This window comes from Peromyscus leucopus, chromosome 2, assembly GCF_004664715.2.
Source record: "Peromyscus leucopus breed LL Stock chromosome 2, UCI_PerLeu_2.1, whole genome shotgun sequence".
In the NCBI taxonomy this organism is placed as follows: Eukaryota; Metazoa; Chordata; class Mammalia; order Rodentia; family Cricetidae; genus Peromyscus; species Peromyscus leucopus.
Genome location: NC_051064.1, coordinates 45,334,184 through 45,350,340, shown reverse-complemented (window position 1 = coordinate 45,350,340; position 16,157 = coordinate 45,334,184). Strand labels below are relative to the sequence as shown.

Here is a 16,157-nt window from a genome sequence, read left to right as displayed (position 1 = left end):
ATTTCATAAAAATAAAGCATAACCACCCAAATACAAGGTTGTGTACTGTTCTCTTATTTGTCGGATTGTGGATTTGGTTTCTTTTTCATCTATGTAAATGTTATATATAATGTGAATTTTAAGACAGTCTTTCGTTTAAAAATGAGTGTTTAGGCTGGACATAGTAGTCATCCCTTTAATCCCAACAATGGGAAGGCAGAGGCAAGTGGATCTCTGTGAATTTGAGGCCAGCCTGGTCTACATAGTGAGTTCCAGGACAGCCAGGGCTACAAAGTGAGATCCTGTCCCCCCAAAACAAAAACAAAACAATAAATTAAACTACAGTTGAAGTGAAGGTTTTACTCCTCTCCGAAACTGAAAACTGGCCACCTCTGTGGTAAGAGTCAGGTGCGTATTACAGCGTCACACTTGACTTTCCATTTCACAGACAGCTCCATCTTCTCTAGACAGTCCAGAACAGATTTCAGTTCTTACCACAGCTTAAGGATCTGTGAGAAAAACCAAATATCCACTGGCCTTTGTGTGAACTTACTGGCTTCTAAAATAGAGCTGTCTTAGTGTTTCTGTTGTGATAGACATCATGACCAAATGCAGCTTGGGGAGGAAAAGGTTTATTCCAGCTCACAGTTTACAGTCCACTGTCCAGGGGCGTCAGGGCAGGACCCACGACAGGAACTTGGAAGCAGGAGCTGATGCAGAGGCCATGTAGGAGCACTGCTTACCGGTGTGTTCAGCCTGCTTGCTTACACTGGGACCACCAGCCCAGGGATGGCATCTCCCACATCAATCAATAAAATGTAACAGGCCAATCTAGTGGAGCATTTTCATAGTCGAGGTTCCCTCTTCACAAATAACTACTGTGTCAAGTTGACATAAAACTAGCCAGCATAAGAGCTCCAGACTTCTAAAGTTAACTTTTGTCCTTTTAAGACCGAGAAGAATTGTGTACCCCAGGCTGATCTTAAACTCACTATCCTTCCTCAGCCTCCCAAAGTCTAGGATTATAGGCATGTGTTGTCAAGCCCCACCCTGTCCCTGTTTCCTCTGTATGTTTGGCTCAAGCATGATTTATTTTGTCTCATTGATCCGGAATTGAACAAAAAAGAATGTAGGCGATGTAGTATCAAAAGGGACATTGGCAGGGTTGGGAAGACGGCTCGCTGGCTAAAGGGCCCACTTGCCCTTCAAGCCTGTCCCCAGACCCAACTCTACAGAGTTGTCCTCTGACCTCCACACATGTCCCACACTCACATCACACACAGGAAAGGGAGATTCCCAAAGCTGGCCTTCAACTGATTGTGTAGCTGAGCCAGGCCTTGAACTGATCCACCTGCCCTCACCTGGGATTACAGATGTGCACCACCATAGCTAGAATACAAAGCAGAGATTCCTTTTTTTTTTCTTCTAAATTCATACAATGTATTTTGACCATAGTTTTCCCTCCCCCAGATCCTCCCCACATCTCCACCCATCCAACTCCATGCCTTCTTGTTGTTGGTTGTTTTGCTCTTTTGGGGGCCTGCCACCCAGCTCCCAAACAAATCACACACAGAAGCTTATTCTTAATTATAAATGCTAGGCCTTAGCTTGGCTTGTTGCTAACCAGCTTTTCTTAAATTATCCCATCCATCTATCTTTTGCCTCTGGGCTTTTACCTTTCTCTTCTGTGACTCTTACTTTCACTCATACCCCATGGCTGGCTGGGTGGCTGGGTGGCTGGCCCCTCGCGTCCTCCTCTCCTTGCTCTCTTGCTCTTTCTTCTTTTCCTCCCAGATTTCTTCTATTTATTCTCTCTCCTTGCTGTTGGCCATTCAATTCTTTATTAGACCATCAGGTGTTTTAGACAGGCAAAGTCACACAGCTTCACAGAGTTAAACCAATGCAATATAAACAAATGTAATACACCTTAAAATAATATTCTACAACACCTTCTTTCTCTCTTTAGAAAACAAATAGTCAAAAAATAATAAAAATTAAAAAGAAAACACAAGAAACCTCCCCAACACACACACCATAAAAACAAAATCAGAAGCCATAATATACAAACAAAAAAAACAGTAAAAGTGCCCAAAGGAGCCGGGCAGTGGTGGTGCATGCCTTTAATCCCAGCACTCGGGAGGCAGAGATAGGTGGATCTCTGTGAGTTCGAGGCCAGCCTGGTCTCCAAAGCAAGTTCCAGGAAAGGCGCAAAGCTACACAGAGAAACCCTGTCTTGAAAAACCAAAAAAAAAAAAAAAAAAAAAAAAGTGCCCAAAGGATATGAGACAAAAATATTAGAAAAATACCACTGAGTTTATTTTGTGTTGACCGTCTGCTACTGGGTGTGGGGCCTACCCTGGAGTATGGTTTTTATACCCATTGAGACTCCATTGGTGAAAACTAAATTTTTCTTTACAAGTGGCTGTCAGTTGGAGATAGCTTCTTGGTTAGGGTTGGGAACGTGTGTTCACTTCCCCTTCTTGGCACTAGGATCCCATCTGGCTTGAACTTGGGCAAACCTTGTGTGTGCTGCCACAGTCTCTGAGTTCATGTGTGTATCGGTCTTTTTCTGTCTGGAAGACAGTTTCCTTAGAGTCCCCATCACCTCTGAATCTTACGATCCCTTTCTCTTCCACATAGATCCCTGAGCAGGAGGGGAGAGGCTTGATGAAGATGAAGGCATCCCATTTAGGACTGCTCTCACTCGGCACATTGTCCCCTTATGGTTTCTTGATTAGTTCTTACTTGGTGCAGGAGGAAACATCTCTGATGATGGCCGAGTAAGACACCGATCTCTGTGTATAGCAGAATGTCATTATGAGTCATTTTATCTCTGTGCTCCTCAACAGGACAATAGTATTTGATTTTCTCCTAGGCCTGTGGCTCATCTGGTCCCAGGTGCTTGGCCACCAGAACAATATCAGGTATTGGTTCCATCTTATGGAGTGGGCCTTGAATCCAGCCAGAAACGGATTGGTCACTCCCACAACATTTGGGCCACTAGTGCGCCGTCGTATCATGCAGGCAGGTCACCATTGTAGATGGAAGGTCTTGTCACTGGGTTGGTGGCCACCTTTCCAGTCAGTAGGGGTACAAGTCTCCGGTTAAGCGTTGTTTGACTTTCTGCGTTCAATGAGATCTGTAAGCACAGCACAGATTTCCTGTCCTGAGATAGTAGAGGTACCGTAACTTAGAAGGCTCGCTACTGTTTACATCCTGTGGGTGTGTCTTCCAAAGGCCGTATGTCGAGGGTGTGGTCTCCACTGGGATAAGGGGGTGAAATATCACTTACCACCAATGACTCTTGCCAAAGAATTGAAGTTGATTTCAAGATTCAGCAAAATCAGGGGGCTTAAGGTTATGCTGCTCCAAAGTGTCATTACTGGCATTTGGTGAAGGTTTTATTTTGCATACTTCAAAGCCCAAAGCCGAAGCTATGAAAAACATACAGACTGTTTCTCCACACTATCCCCAGCTCTGCTCAGGAGACAAGATCTCATGGTTGAATGGAGGCTGCTTGCATAATGCCCTTGAACGTGTAAGAAGCGGGCAGCAGGGCTGAGGAGCAGGAAGCAGGAAGCAGGAAGTGATATCCTGCCCGCAGCATTCCTTGGGCAGGTGGGGCAATCCTCCCGGGGCATTAAAGAACACCCTGTGGTAACAGTTCACACCAAGGACGTGCAGGGACGTCTGTTATATGCAGGCTGCAGCAGATTCACCGTGATGCAGGGCCCGAGTTAGGTTACTAGGGTCACGTACTTGAAGGGACCTTGGAATCTTAGCCCTGTGCTTCTCTCTGCTTCCCAGACGCCATGAGTGCACAAGGGTCTGTGTGCTTGTCAGGATGGCCATGCTGCTACAGTCCCAAAGAGAAAAGGCCAAGCCAGTGTGGCTGAAACTATGGATCAAAATAAACCTCTCTCTTACTGATTATTCTCAGATATTTTAGCAAGCTGACAGCAAGCTGACAGCTAGTTTTTAATGTGGCAAATATAAAAAAAATGGAGTGCTACTCAGCCATAAAAAAATGAAATGTGTGTGTGTGTGTGTGTGTGTGTGTGTGTATGTGTGTGTGTGTAAGGCTGTGCTCCCATGCACATCTGTGAAGGCCAGAGGAGGATGTCAGGCAGCCTGTTTTATCAGCTTCATCCTGAGACAGGGTCTTTCAAGGTTGGTCATCAACAAACGCCAGTGACTTCCTGTTCCTGCCCCCACGGTGCTGGAGTTATAGATGCAGGCACGTGACCATACCTGGTTTTTATGTCGGTGCTGGGGATTTGAATTCAGATCCATACCCTTACACAGCATGTTCTCTTACCTACTGGGCCAACTCCCCAGTCCCCTAAATATTTTAGGTCTGAAGTATCCCTTTGGATCCTGGTCATTTAAAATATATACACATATTTGTGACTGCATGTGGTGTGACACTGTGCACTGTGACAGACTTTTCCTGGAGAAATGCAAACAAGCATCTACTCACCCCAGACAGGGAACCAGTGGCACACCAAGGAAAGGATTCCATCAGAGTCCAGTTGGTGAACTGATGAGTTGTAGTGCAGTCGCTTTTGAGCAGAAATGACTAAGACAACTGCATCACCCAAAGTCGGTACCAGCATGGCTGACACTCACCTCGCTGGGAACCCAGAGCTCACTGCACAGCCAGCAGGGGGCTCAGCAGGTTGGAGAGTGTCGTCTTCCAGGCAGCTGGTCTGGTCTCGACTTCTTTGAGGCAGTTTGGTGGGTCTGAGCATCTTGTAGCCAGCTTGTCTGAGAATCAAGGCACCACAGCTTTTCTTAAGAGTCTGTTAAGCAGCTGGCCTGTCTCTTTCAGGTGACACTCCTTAGCGTTTCTTTAGGGGAAGAAGGGGCCTTGTGTATCCTGACAGTTTCAGTGACTTCCTGTATGAAAACTGAGTTGTTCACTTTGTGAACTTACGTAGCATGTCTGCAGACTGGAATGTTTTGCCTCCCTTTAGAACATCCTATGTCTTAATAATGGGTTTCCTCTGAGATGGACAGGACACTGTTACGGAATGCATGTGGAGGTCAGAGGACAACTTTCCAGGAGGTGCTTCTCTCCTACCTTGTTGTGGAAGGGTCCTTCTTTGTTTCTGCCACTTGTGCATGCCAACCTAGCTGGCTCACAGGCCTCCTGGGGATTCTCTGCCTCCTAGGGCAGCCCCACCACCAGCCCCAGCTTTGGAATTTTTGGTCTGTTAAGTCTGGAGTTCAGGGTCAAATATGAGCAGAGAAGGAAATCTTGATAACACAGTCACAAACAAGAAGTAAGGAAAGATACTGTGTTGGTTGATCTTGTCACCTTGACAGGACCTGGAATCTACTAAAAGGCGCATCTTTTGGTTGGTCGATAAGCAGTTCCAGAGTGGATTACCTGGAAGAAGACCCTTCCCCAGAGTGGGTGGAACCTTCTAGCTGCAGCCTAGATGTCAAGAGATCCAAGCAAAAGGCCATCTTGCCTTCCGGCCTGCGTTCTTGCTGGTGATGTTGCATCCGCCACTGCTGTTGCTGCTGCCGCCCTGCCCCACTGTGTCAGAGGCCACCAGCACCCACCAGGAGTCTCCCAGGCCTTCATTTCAGGTTGGGTCTGCAGAGGCATCTGGTTTATGGACTGAGGGGCTACCAGGTTCTTAGCCTCTCCAGCTTATAGGTGACCATTGATGGGCTTGCTCAGCCCACGTTGTGGAAGCCACCCTAGTGATCCCATGTATTATGCACATTCTGTTCTGTTACACTAGAGAACCCTGCCTAATGCAGGCACTGTGATGCCTAGAGAGCAGAGAGAGCTTTTACCTCATGTTTTTAACACCAAAGATCCCTCTGCTTTCCATTCATTTCTTAAGAGTTTGGAGAGACTCCTGCCAGGGAACCAGGTAGGCGGACTGCAGACCTTCATCTTCCTCTGTTCTCCAGACCCAACCCCTCAGTCTCATCCCCAACTCTACTGGGGATGCTGTGAATGTGTTGCTCTGATTGATTGATAAATAAAACACTGATTGGCCAGTAGCCAGGCAGGAAGTATAGTGTAGGTGGGATAAGGAGAGAGGAGAATTCTGGGAGGTGGAAGGCTGAGTCCGGGGATGCTGCTAGCAGCCACCACCATGAGAAGCAAGATGTAAGGTACTGGTAAGCCACAAGTCACGTGGCAACTTATAGATTAATAGAAATGGGTTAATTTAAGATATAAGAACTAGATAGGAAGGAGCCTGAGCCATTAGGCCAAACAGTTTAATTAATATAAGTCTCTGTGTGTTTATTTGGGTCTGAGTGGCTACGGGACTGGCAGGTGAGGCAGGCTGGGACACAGGAAAACTTCAGCTACACAACTCTGCAACAGAAATCCTTCTACAGCCTCCCCTACCCCAGTCCTCATCTACTGTGCATCCCACAGATCTCTCTCCTAACTGTCCTTCCCCCACTCATTGCTTTATCCCATTCCCCAACTCCAGCAGGCATACATACCCGGCTAACCCAAAGGCCACTCGTTTCAGGGAAGCTGATAGGCTGACTTCAGATCTTCTCCTCTCCTTCTGCCCCTCCATTCCTAAGCCCCTCAGTCCCATCCTAGCTCTGTAGCAGAACATCTGCTGCTGTCTCCCTTTCCTCTCTAACCCCATCCCCCATCCCCAAGGACCACAAAGATCTTCTCCAACCTTCCCTCTCCCAACTCATCCCAGTATCCCAACCTACAACACCTGCAGGCATTCCCTGAGCCTCAGGACCTGAGGACATATGCCTCAGACCCCTAGCCTGTCCCCATTCTTAAGGGTCAGCTCCCAATATCTAGAAATACATTTTACCTGGAATTTCCAGTAGCCACAACTATCAGGTCCAAAGAAAATTTCCCACTAGACAACACATAGCTATCACACTCTCCAAAAATCTAGAGAGGAAACAGAAACCAAGGAACTAAACACCCACCCAACAAAGACAAATCCAGAAACCAGCACCTACACCTATAATCATCCCAATTCCAGATGCCTAGAGGCCAGTGGAAAAACAATAATAATAGCTAGGGCAATATATCTCCATAGAGCCCAGCTATCATACCACAGCAGGCCTGAATACTCCAACAAAGCTGAAACACAGAAAAAAATTAAAATCACCCGTATGAAGATGATAGCGATCCTTAAAGAGGAAATCAATAAATCCCTTAGAGAAATCCAAGAAAGCACAAACAGTGGAAGGAAATGAATATAACTACTTTAAGACCTGAAAGTAGAAATCGAATCAATAAAGAAAACCCAAAATGAAGCAATTCTGGAAATGAAAAATTTAGGAATTCAAACATTAACTACAGAAGTAAGCTTTATTAACAAAATACAAGAGATGGAAGAGAGAATCTCAGGTGTTGAAGATATGATACAAGAAATGGATATATTGGTCAAACAAAACATTAAATCTAAAAAAATTCCTGACACAAAACATCCAGGAAATCTGGGACATTATGAAAGGATCACACCTAAGAATAATATAGGAATAGAGGAAAGAAAAGAATCCCAGCTCAAAAGCCCACAAAATATTTTCAACAAAATCATAGAAGAAAATTTTCCTGACCTAAAGAAGGAGATTCCTATAAAGGTCTAAAAGCATACAGAATACCAAATAGATTGGACCAGAAAAGAAAGCTCCCTTGGCACATAATTATCAAAACCCTAAATGTACAGAACAAAGAAAGAATATTAAAAGCTGTAAGGGAAAGAGACCAAGTAACAAATAAAGTAGACCTATTAGAATTACACCTGACTTCTCAATGGAGACACTAAAAGCCAGAAGGGCCTGGACAGATGTGTTACAAGCTCTAAGAGACCACAGTTGGAAGTCCAGACTACTATACCCAGCAAAACTTTCAATCAGTATATGGAGAAAATAAGATATTCCATGACAAATAAGTACAGAGACCCATGGGCAGATACTATGCAGAGAGAGAAGGGGGCCTTAGAACACACATCTCTAAATGGGATGTCTCCATCAAATCCCTCCCCTCAGAGCTCAGGGCATCCCATGGAAGAGGAGGCAGAAAGACTGTAAGAGTCAGAGGGTGTGGAGGACACCAGGAGAACGAGGCCCTCTGAATCAACAAGCAGGGCTCATATGAACCCACAGAGCCTGAAGCAGCAAGTACAGGGCCAACATGGGTCTGCACCAGGTCTTCTGAGTATATATTATAACTTCCAGCTTAGTATTTTCACAGGACTCCTAAGTGTGTGAATGAGTGGGTCTCTGATTCCTGTGTCTGCTCTTGGGGCTCTTTTCCTTCTGTTTGTTGCCTTGTCCAGCCTCGATGTGATGGATTTTATCTTTTATTTTGTTGTGTTTGGTTGTTATCTCTTAGAAATCTGTTCTTTTCTAATGAGAGACATAAAAGGGGTGGATTTGGATCGGGGAGGTGGGGAAGGATTGGGAAGAATAGAGGGAGAGGAAACCATAATCAGGATATATTATGTAAGAAAAGAATCTATTTTCAATTTAAAAAAAAAAGAGTTTGGTGGGCTGGAGAGATGAGATAGCTCAATAGGTAACTGATTGCTGCAAGCATGAAGTCCTGATTCAGATCCTCAGAACCTATAGGAAAGCTGAATACGGCAATGCATGTAACCCCAGTGCTGGGCCCCCAGATAGGAAGATCCCAGGGCCTCCCCATGCAGCCAGTTTAGCAAAAAAGCAAGCTTGAAGTTCAGTGAAAGACTCTGTCTCCAAAATGTGGGAAGTGATTGGGGAAAGACATGTCAGTGTTAACTTCTGACCTCTACACAATGACACAGACAAGCACACATGAACACACACACACACACACACACACACACCACACACACACACTTACCAAATGTAGTTGGGCCTCCATACCTACAAGTTCTGCATCCATGTATTCAACTCACTCTGAATAAAGATTTATCAGTAATTGTAGTAGGACAGGTCCATAGGGCTGAGGAAATTGACTCAGACCAATAGCCAAGGCATGCACATAAAGAACTCCTTAAGAGACAACCTGGAATCTGCCTGAGGGCCTAGCAACAGGAGCTGTCAGAGTTCCTAGTCGCTGTCAGAGTTCCTGATCATTCTGAGTCTGCCTGAGGACCTAGTAACAGTCAATGTGATATCAGAGTTCCTGATCATGCCCAGCCAATGAGGGATGACCACACAGACTGGGCACTGAGAGAATGGTATATAAGGCCTTCCCTGTTATTGAATAAATGAGTTTGTTATTTGCTTTCAATAGACACCCAGTGTCTGAGTCGTTGATGCTGTGCCTTCTCACCCCCTCCCCCGAGGAAGCTGTTAGAATCCAGCAACAAGTAATAACACACATTAATATTGAACACATGCAGGCATATTTTCATGTGTGTGGTGTATGCATATGTGTATAGTGGCTTCACGTGCTTGAATATTCACTCACAAAGACTAGAGGAGAATATTAGGTGTCTTGTTTCATTACTGTCCACCTATTCCTTGAGACAGGGTCTCTTTCTGAATCTAGAACTAGGCTAGTGGCCAGCAGGCCCCAGAAGTCCTCCTGTCTCCACTATGCCCCTACACACACACACACACACACACACACACACACACACACACACACACCACAGCACTAGGGTTGCAGACATGCACATGACCACACACAGATTTCTGGGTGGATGCTGGTGATTTCAACCCAGTGTCTCTCAAATTTGAGCAGCAGTGTTCTTACCCATTGAACCACCTCTCCAGTCCCCATATTTTTTTCCTGTCATTCTCTAAATGATATAGTATAACTAGTTATAAAGTATTTGGTATACTGCAAATAGATTTCCATGAGCATATATGTTGTGTGACACTATTCCTGTGCATATTCGAGCAAACGTGAACCACTCCAGATAGGAAACCAATGACAGACCAATTAAGGACACCACCAAAGTCCAGCTCAGTGAACCAATGAGCTTTATTGGGGTTACTTATAGGAGCAGAAATGACTCAGAGACAGCTGCATCAACAAAGTCCACCCCATCATGGGTGACAGCTCACAACAGCTGGAAATCCAGAGCTCACTGCATGACTCACAGGCAGCTGGATGGGTTGGAAAGTGTCCCTTCCAGGTAGTTTGGCTGGTCTTTGCCCCTTCCAGACAGCTTGGATCACCTGAAAGCAACTTTCAGTGGTTCTTATTGCTTATATATATTTTGTGGAGGGGCAATAGTTTATCTATTTAGTTTCAGGGTTTTCGTGAAACTTTCGAGTTATTTGTTTCCTGAGCTTAACCTAAATGGGCTTCTTCCCTGTGGGATGGAGGACATCACCTTCTTTTAGCACATCCTAAAGAGCTTCCTTCCAAAATAAAGTATTCCAACTTGGGGGAGATTGCTATAGAACAAATGGTTTGGAGACAGGCTTCTAAAGAAAGAACTTGGGTTAAATGAGGCCACTGATATGGGCCCTGACCAAATATAACTAAGGAGAAAAGGACATAGGTGGATACAAAGGAAAGAAGGCAAGGGTGCAGCAAGATGGTGGCCATTGGAAAGTCAAGGAGAGAAGCCTCTGGGGAGACCACATCTGCCAGCACCTTGACCTTGGACATTAGTCTCTAGAACTGTGAGAAAAGAAATCTCTGTTAATCAGGCCATTTGGTCTGCAGTCCTTGACACAGCAGGTTAGCAGACTAGGAGAGCATTCTACACACTGACCCAAATGCTGGAGTATCCCAAACAGTAGGTAAGGTTTAGCTTTGGATCTGGAAACCTAGACAGCTCAGTGGTGAGGGAGAAGACAGCGGCAAAGATGTTGACTTTAAAGGTAATTGTTTCATAAAATAAAAATGAAAAACAGTCTTTTTAAACCTCCCGTAGCCCAGGCTGGCCTCCAATATGCTGTAAAGCTATGGCCAGCTTTGAACTCCAGGTCCTCTCAGTCCTGCTTCCCAAGTGTTGAGATTACAGACAGGTGCAAACCATGACTGTCAAAACAGTCATTTTTAATATCAATGGTAATTATTTAATTTATGTCCTTCTAAGTTTACTACTTGAGTTTGAAGAAAGCTTTTGGTGACCTTTCATTGTGGGAAGTGAAAGACTGTCTTCTAAGTAGGACTTTGCAAATAGTTTTTTTTTTAAATACTATAATATACTATAAATAACTATTTAAAATACTTATTGTTTAAAATCAGAATAAAGAGTAGCCATGCATATATTATTTAGGGTTGGTCTGTCAAGTTAACTCTGAAATGATGGGAGATCTAAGGACATATAGGAAGGGAACTTTCCTGGCACAGAGGATGGTGGTTCATGGAGGGGTCTCTTAGACCACCTCCATAGTTATTAATATGTTCCACAATGTGAAATTATCATTTATGTCTCACTAAACTCTGAACACAACCACAATTAAAGGGCCATGTCTTAGTTAAGTTGGCTTAGTGGCTAGTGGGATGTGAATGAGTGTTGAATAGATCTCCCTGTCTCTGTGAGTGAAAGATGAGGCCCAGAGAAAATGCCATACTGTCAATTGCTGTTTGGGGAAGTCTGGTTGGAGTTGTTATCGATCTTCTAGATAGATAACACAAAGGCTTGTTTTTTAAACATTATTTTAAAATAATACATCAAATTACAACCCATGACATCAGTTGCCACTGGGCCACTTTATCTGGTCTGCAGCATGCTCAGTCTAGATGACAACTATTGTCTAGTTCCTAGACAGTGCTGGCTCTCTCTGAGTGGCAACGTGGATGTCTGTCTGTTTCTTTTGCTTTTTAATGCTATTTTCTCTTAAGAAATTGTGTGCTTCTCATTCTCATGAGCTATAAGCATCCCAAGTTTCCTTGAAATGCTGATTATCCAGAAGAAATTAATACCTCTTCAAGTTCCTCAGTGATATCATGCTACTGAGAAAACACTTTATTTTGAAGAAACACCTGCTCCATGGTAGAGAGGCACAAAACAGTGACTAGAAAACAGGAAAAGGAACACAGTTCTCTAGATTACTCCACTCCAAAAACAGACAAAATGCACACACACACACACACACACCTCTATCTTCCAAGTTTCTTTACCAGGGAAAAGTCAACAGTCTAAAGAACATGTCTTATAAGGGGAAATATCTACAGCTTTGTTAGAGAGGTCCTGAGCATCACTGCCTTTCATTAACTGTGGAGGATGCAGAGTGGATGGAGGGAGAGACTGGAACATGAGCATCATTACCTTTCATTAACTATGAGGGATACAGAACAGGCACAAGGACAGACTGAAGTAGGGCCTTTCATCAGAAGGGGTTCGTGTGCATGTGGGCTCCATGCAAATAAGTTTTATTCAGGCACTCCCCAGTTCTACATAGCCTAAAGAACACAGTGCCACCCATGAAGGAAGCCCTCCCTGTGAAAAGCATCCAGGACCCCAGCACTGAATTGCAGCATGTCCACATGTGGCCTCTGTGCTCTTCCTGGGACCTGGGGACAGCTAATATCAGTGGCTATCATGACAAATTCCTGCAACACCTTGTATAATGCTGACTGCAAAATAATAAATGCAAAAAAAAAAAAAAAAGGTGTCTTGTCAGTGCATCTTTGGACAGCTGAAGAAGAGACAGTGAAAACCCAGGTGGGTACCGAGATAGTTTTTCAACCATCCTGTTTCATTTTACAGCAATTTCTGTAGTGCATACAAACCACGAAGGAGGTGAGATTGACAGAATCACAGGCATCTAAGAGAAAATTGACCAGTATATCAGATTGAATAAGATGTACGCGGCTGGGAAAATGATCCTGGAGTATTTATCAATGGCGTGCGTGTTGATCCTCATGCTCACGTAGCTGCCTCTCTGGCTTTTCCTCTGGGGAGAGCCCCTCTCAGAGGCCAGGGTCAGCTGCACCATCATCCTGTCAGGCTTCTCTCCATTCTCAGGCATGTAGCCCCCCAGGTCATTCACCTCCCCGTCACTGTAGCTGCCGTCCAGCATCACTGCTCGGGGCTGGGGCAGTCCGCAGGTGCAGGAGATCTGCAGACACACAGGGGCGTGTGAGCTGAGCACCGTTCCTCAGATGCCTGCCAAAGCACTGTGTGTGAAGGGGGTTACCCTCCAGCCTCTTTTAGTCTCAGTTTTGGGGGAAAGATAAGAAAAATGATGATGGTGTCACTGTAAACATCCTAAGACAGCCGTGAGTACAACACTGTGTCAGGAACTTACCAGCAGCCTCAAGATCAGGGTTCGAGCGCTGGCATGTTGGTGATAAGAACTGGGTGTTGAACTAATATCTACGTGTTGGCACACTGTTGTACCAGAGACCAACAAGACTAGCAACGGCTAGCCCTGTCCTCAGTGTCCCCTTTGGGGACAGTGGGGACAAACCCAGGGCCTTGGACATGTTAGACAAGAGTGTTATCCTGAGCTACCCCTTTTTTCATTTTGAGACGGTCTTGCTAAGTTACCCAGGCTGGCCTCCAACTTGTGACTCCCTCCTGAGTAACTGGATCACAGGTTGGTGACACCACCACACTCGGCAGCAAACTTTTCATTAAAATGTTTACCGGTGACATTATTCGGTGTTTGTCATGAGGCCTGGGACTGAAAGACAGCACTTGCAGAATAGCATGTGGCAAGGCATGGCTGGAAGAGAGAGGCTCTCAACTGTAGGCTGGGGAAGGGGAGGAAGGGCGGGAGGAAAGACAACTTAAGAAATATGGGAAATAGGAGGTATGAAGGGAAGATTCTTAGGAGGGAGTAGGGTTGCTCCTGGAGGGGTCTTTTAAATCACCTCCATATTTATTAATAATATGTTCCACAACATTAAACTATCATTTATTTCCCTCCTGGGATTCTCTCACTAAACTCTGAACACAACCACAATGAAAGGGACCATGTCTTAATTTGGTGTAGTGGCTGCTGGGATGTAGATGCTGAATGAAAACCTTTACTGAATGAAAGATGTGAATGTCAAACACTCTTGACCATGGTTGGAAGTAAGCGGAGCAGAGGCTATCAGAACCCCTTTTACAGGGAGGGGGGACCTGACCACAGTCCCAAGGCTAGCCCCTCCCCCTCGATGTCACGGTAAAGTCACCTTCTCTCGAAACTTCCGTTCCTTCCGCTCCTGCACTGTGGTCAGGTAGTTGACAGCCGCGTACTCCAGCACCGAGAGGAACACGAACACAAAGCTGACCCAGAGGTAGATGTCCACGGCTTTGATGTAGGACACTCGGGGCATGGAGGCGTTCACGCCTGTGATGATGGTGGACATGGTCAGCACCGTGGTGATGCCTGCCATAAATGGTGAGAAATAAGCACGTGCTTGCTTTTACCAAATGCTGTAGGCCTTGTCCCTCAGTGTCCCTGCCTTTTGTTCAGCCTTGGCTTGGACGGCCAGGACCTGCTCCCTCCTGAGGAACATCCTCCTGTCATTGAGAGCTAGCTATCATGACTCTCACCCTGCCCCTCTGCCCCTCATCTCCACTTTCTCCTCTGCACACATGGCATATCCATTACAGCATCAAATCGCATCCTTTCTGCAGAAAGCACCAGGAATGGAGGTATTTCTTTCCATTCTTTAAAGAAAAGACATAGAGATCTAAGCAACCATGTGATGAAGGAAGGCATGAGGTTTATTTCAACACTGCATCCTTGGTGTCATGAGAGTTCTGTAATCCCGGACCTGCCTCTCCAGCTGACAGTGCCCCCACTGGACCTGTGTGCCCATCCAGCAGGAGTTCTGTCATCCTGGGTCTGTCTCTCCAGCTGACAGCCACCCCACTGGACCTGTGTGCCCATCCAGCAGGAGTTCTGTCATCCCAGGCCTGTCTCTCCAGCTGACAGCCACCGGCACACACACACACACACACACACACACACACACACACACACACACTGGACCTGTGTGCCCATCCAGCAGGACTGCCTTGAGCACCTTGACTTTAGTTTTATGAGGCTCGTTTTATGTATAGGAGACAGGTTTTAATACGAGAGCACACTTGAACTCAGCACAGCTGGCATGGCAGCTAACTGCTGGAGAATGGGGCATCGTCTGTGGAAGTGTGCCCAGGACTGCAACTTAAGCTGAGAACATTTGCTTGGAAAACATTAAATCACAGAGGATTGGGGTTCCCCTAAGGGCCAGCTCCAAACCATTTTGCTGAAGCCTGGTGGGTCAGCCTGTCACTTGCAGCCTGAGCTGTCTGAGCTGTAGCAGTGGTCGTGACCGAGTGGGCTCTGTGTTTAAGATAAGGATGTTTGGTGGGGTGCTGAGAAAGGAAGTGAGAGGGTGCAAGAAAACTCAGGGATTCTGGCTGCAGAGATGGTGAAACCCAGACCTTTGATTTTTAATAATCCCCTCAAGGATTTTATTGCAAAGATCCGTCGGGCCATCTTTGAGAAACACTGTTACAAAATACATTATACAGACCAGCAGGGAAAACACCCAAAGACTGGGAGCCCCCTGCCCAGGACCACAGAGAGCGGCTTGGACGGACAGCCATGGGGCCTGGACAGATTCCCATGTGGCACTTAGATTGTGTGGTGCTACTTGAATCAGTGCCTTGACTCATTTCCAAGTTACGCTGTGAAGAGGAGTACAGGACCTGCTTGAGAAGGATGAAAGGAATGCCTTGGATTTTCAGACACATAGCACACACTTGAGACGGTCCTTACCTAAGGGGACTCTGGCAGGCACAGCTCTGCGGTCGATCCAGAAGGACACCCAGGACAGCATGACCATGAGGGTGGCAGGGAAGTAGGTTTGGAGCAAGAAGAAGAAGATGTGACGACGTAAAGTGAAGTTGATGTACAGACGGTTGTACCAGCCTGGGGGCCAAGGAAGAAGAGAGAGCGTGCAACATAGTTGCTTGACTTCTTCAGAAAACAAGTTCTGTTTGTCCAGGTGCATCTTAGATCTCACACTGAAACCATACCTTAAACAGTGGCGGTGACATGTGGTGACCCTCATGACTTGTGTGAACCCACTGTAAGGAATCTGTGTCCCCTTCATAAACACAAAGGGAACCCCTTGAGAAAAAAATCTCATTTTTCAAACTATGGCCAAGGACCCGTCAGCCTCACAGTCACATGGGAACTTCTTAGAAGTTCAGCTATAGCTCATGGGTAGAGTCCTTGGCCAGCATGCACAAGGCCCTGAGGTTGGCCCCTCCCCCTTTCCTCCCTTCTTCCCTCCCTCTCTCCTACCAGACCCCTAAGCTGTAGCCCAGACCGCT

The 16,157-nt window shown here is 45.8% G+C and overlaps 1 protein-coding gene across 1 annotated transcript in view; it reads right to left on the bottom strand.

Annotated features, from left to right (window-relative positions):
- Positions 1–11,824: 11,824 nt before the first annotated feature.
- Gabrr1 (gamma-aminobutyric acid type A receptor subunit rho1) overlaps positions 11,825–16,157 on the bottom strand; it is a 28,969-nt gene continuing 24,636 nt past the window's right edge. Inside the window, exons 8-10 of the mRNA XM_028872758.2 lie at positions 15,598–15,750; positions 14,018–14,214; positions 11,825–12,954 (exon numbers count right to left, since the gene is read on the bottom strand). Of these exons, the coding sequence (XP_028728591.1) occupies positions 12,661–12,954; positions 14,018–14,214; positions 15,598–15,750 (644 nt within the window). The 3' untranslated portion in view covers positions 11,825–12,660. The remainder of the gene's footprint in view (positions 12,955–14,017; positions 14,215–15,597; positions 15,751–16,157) is intronic.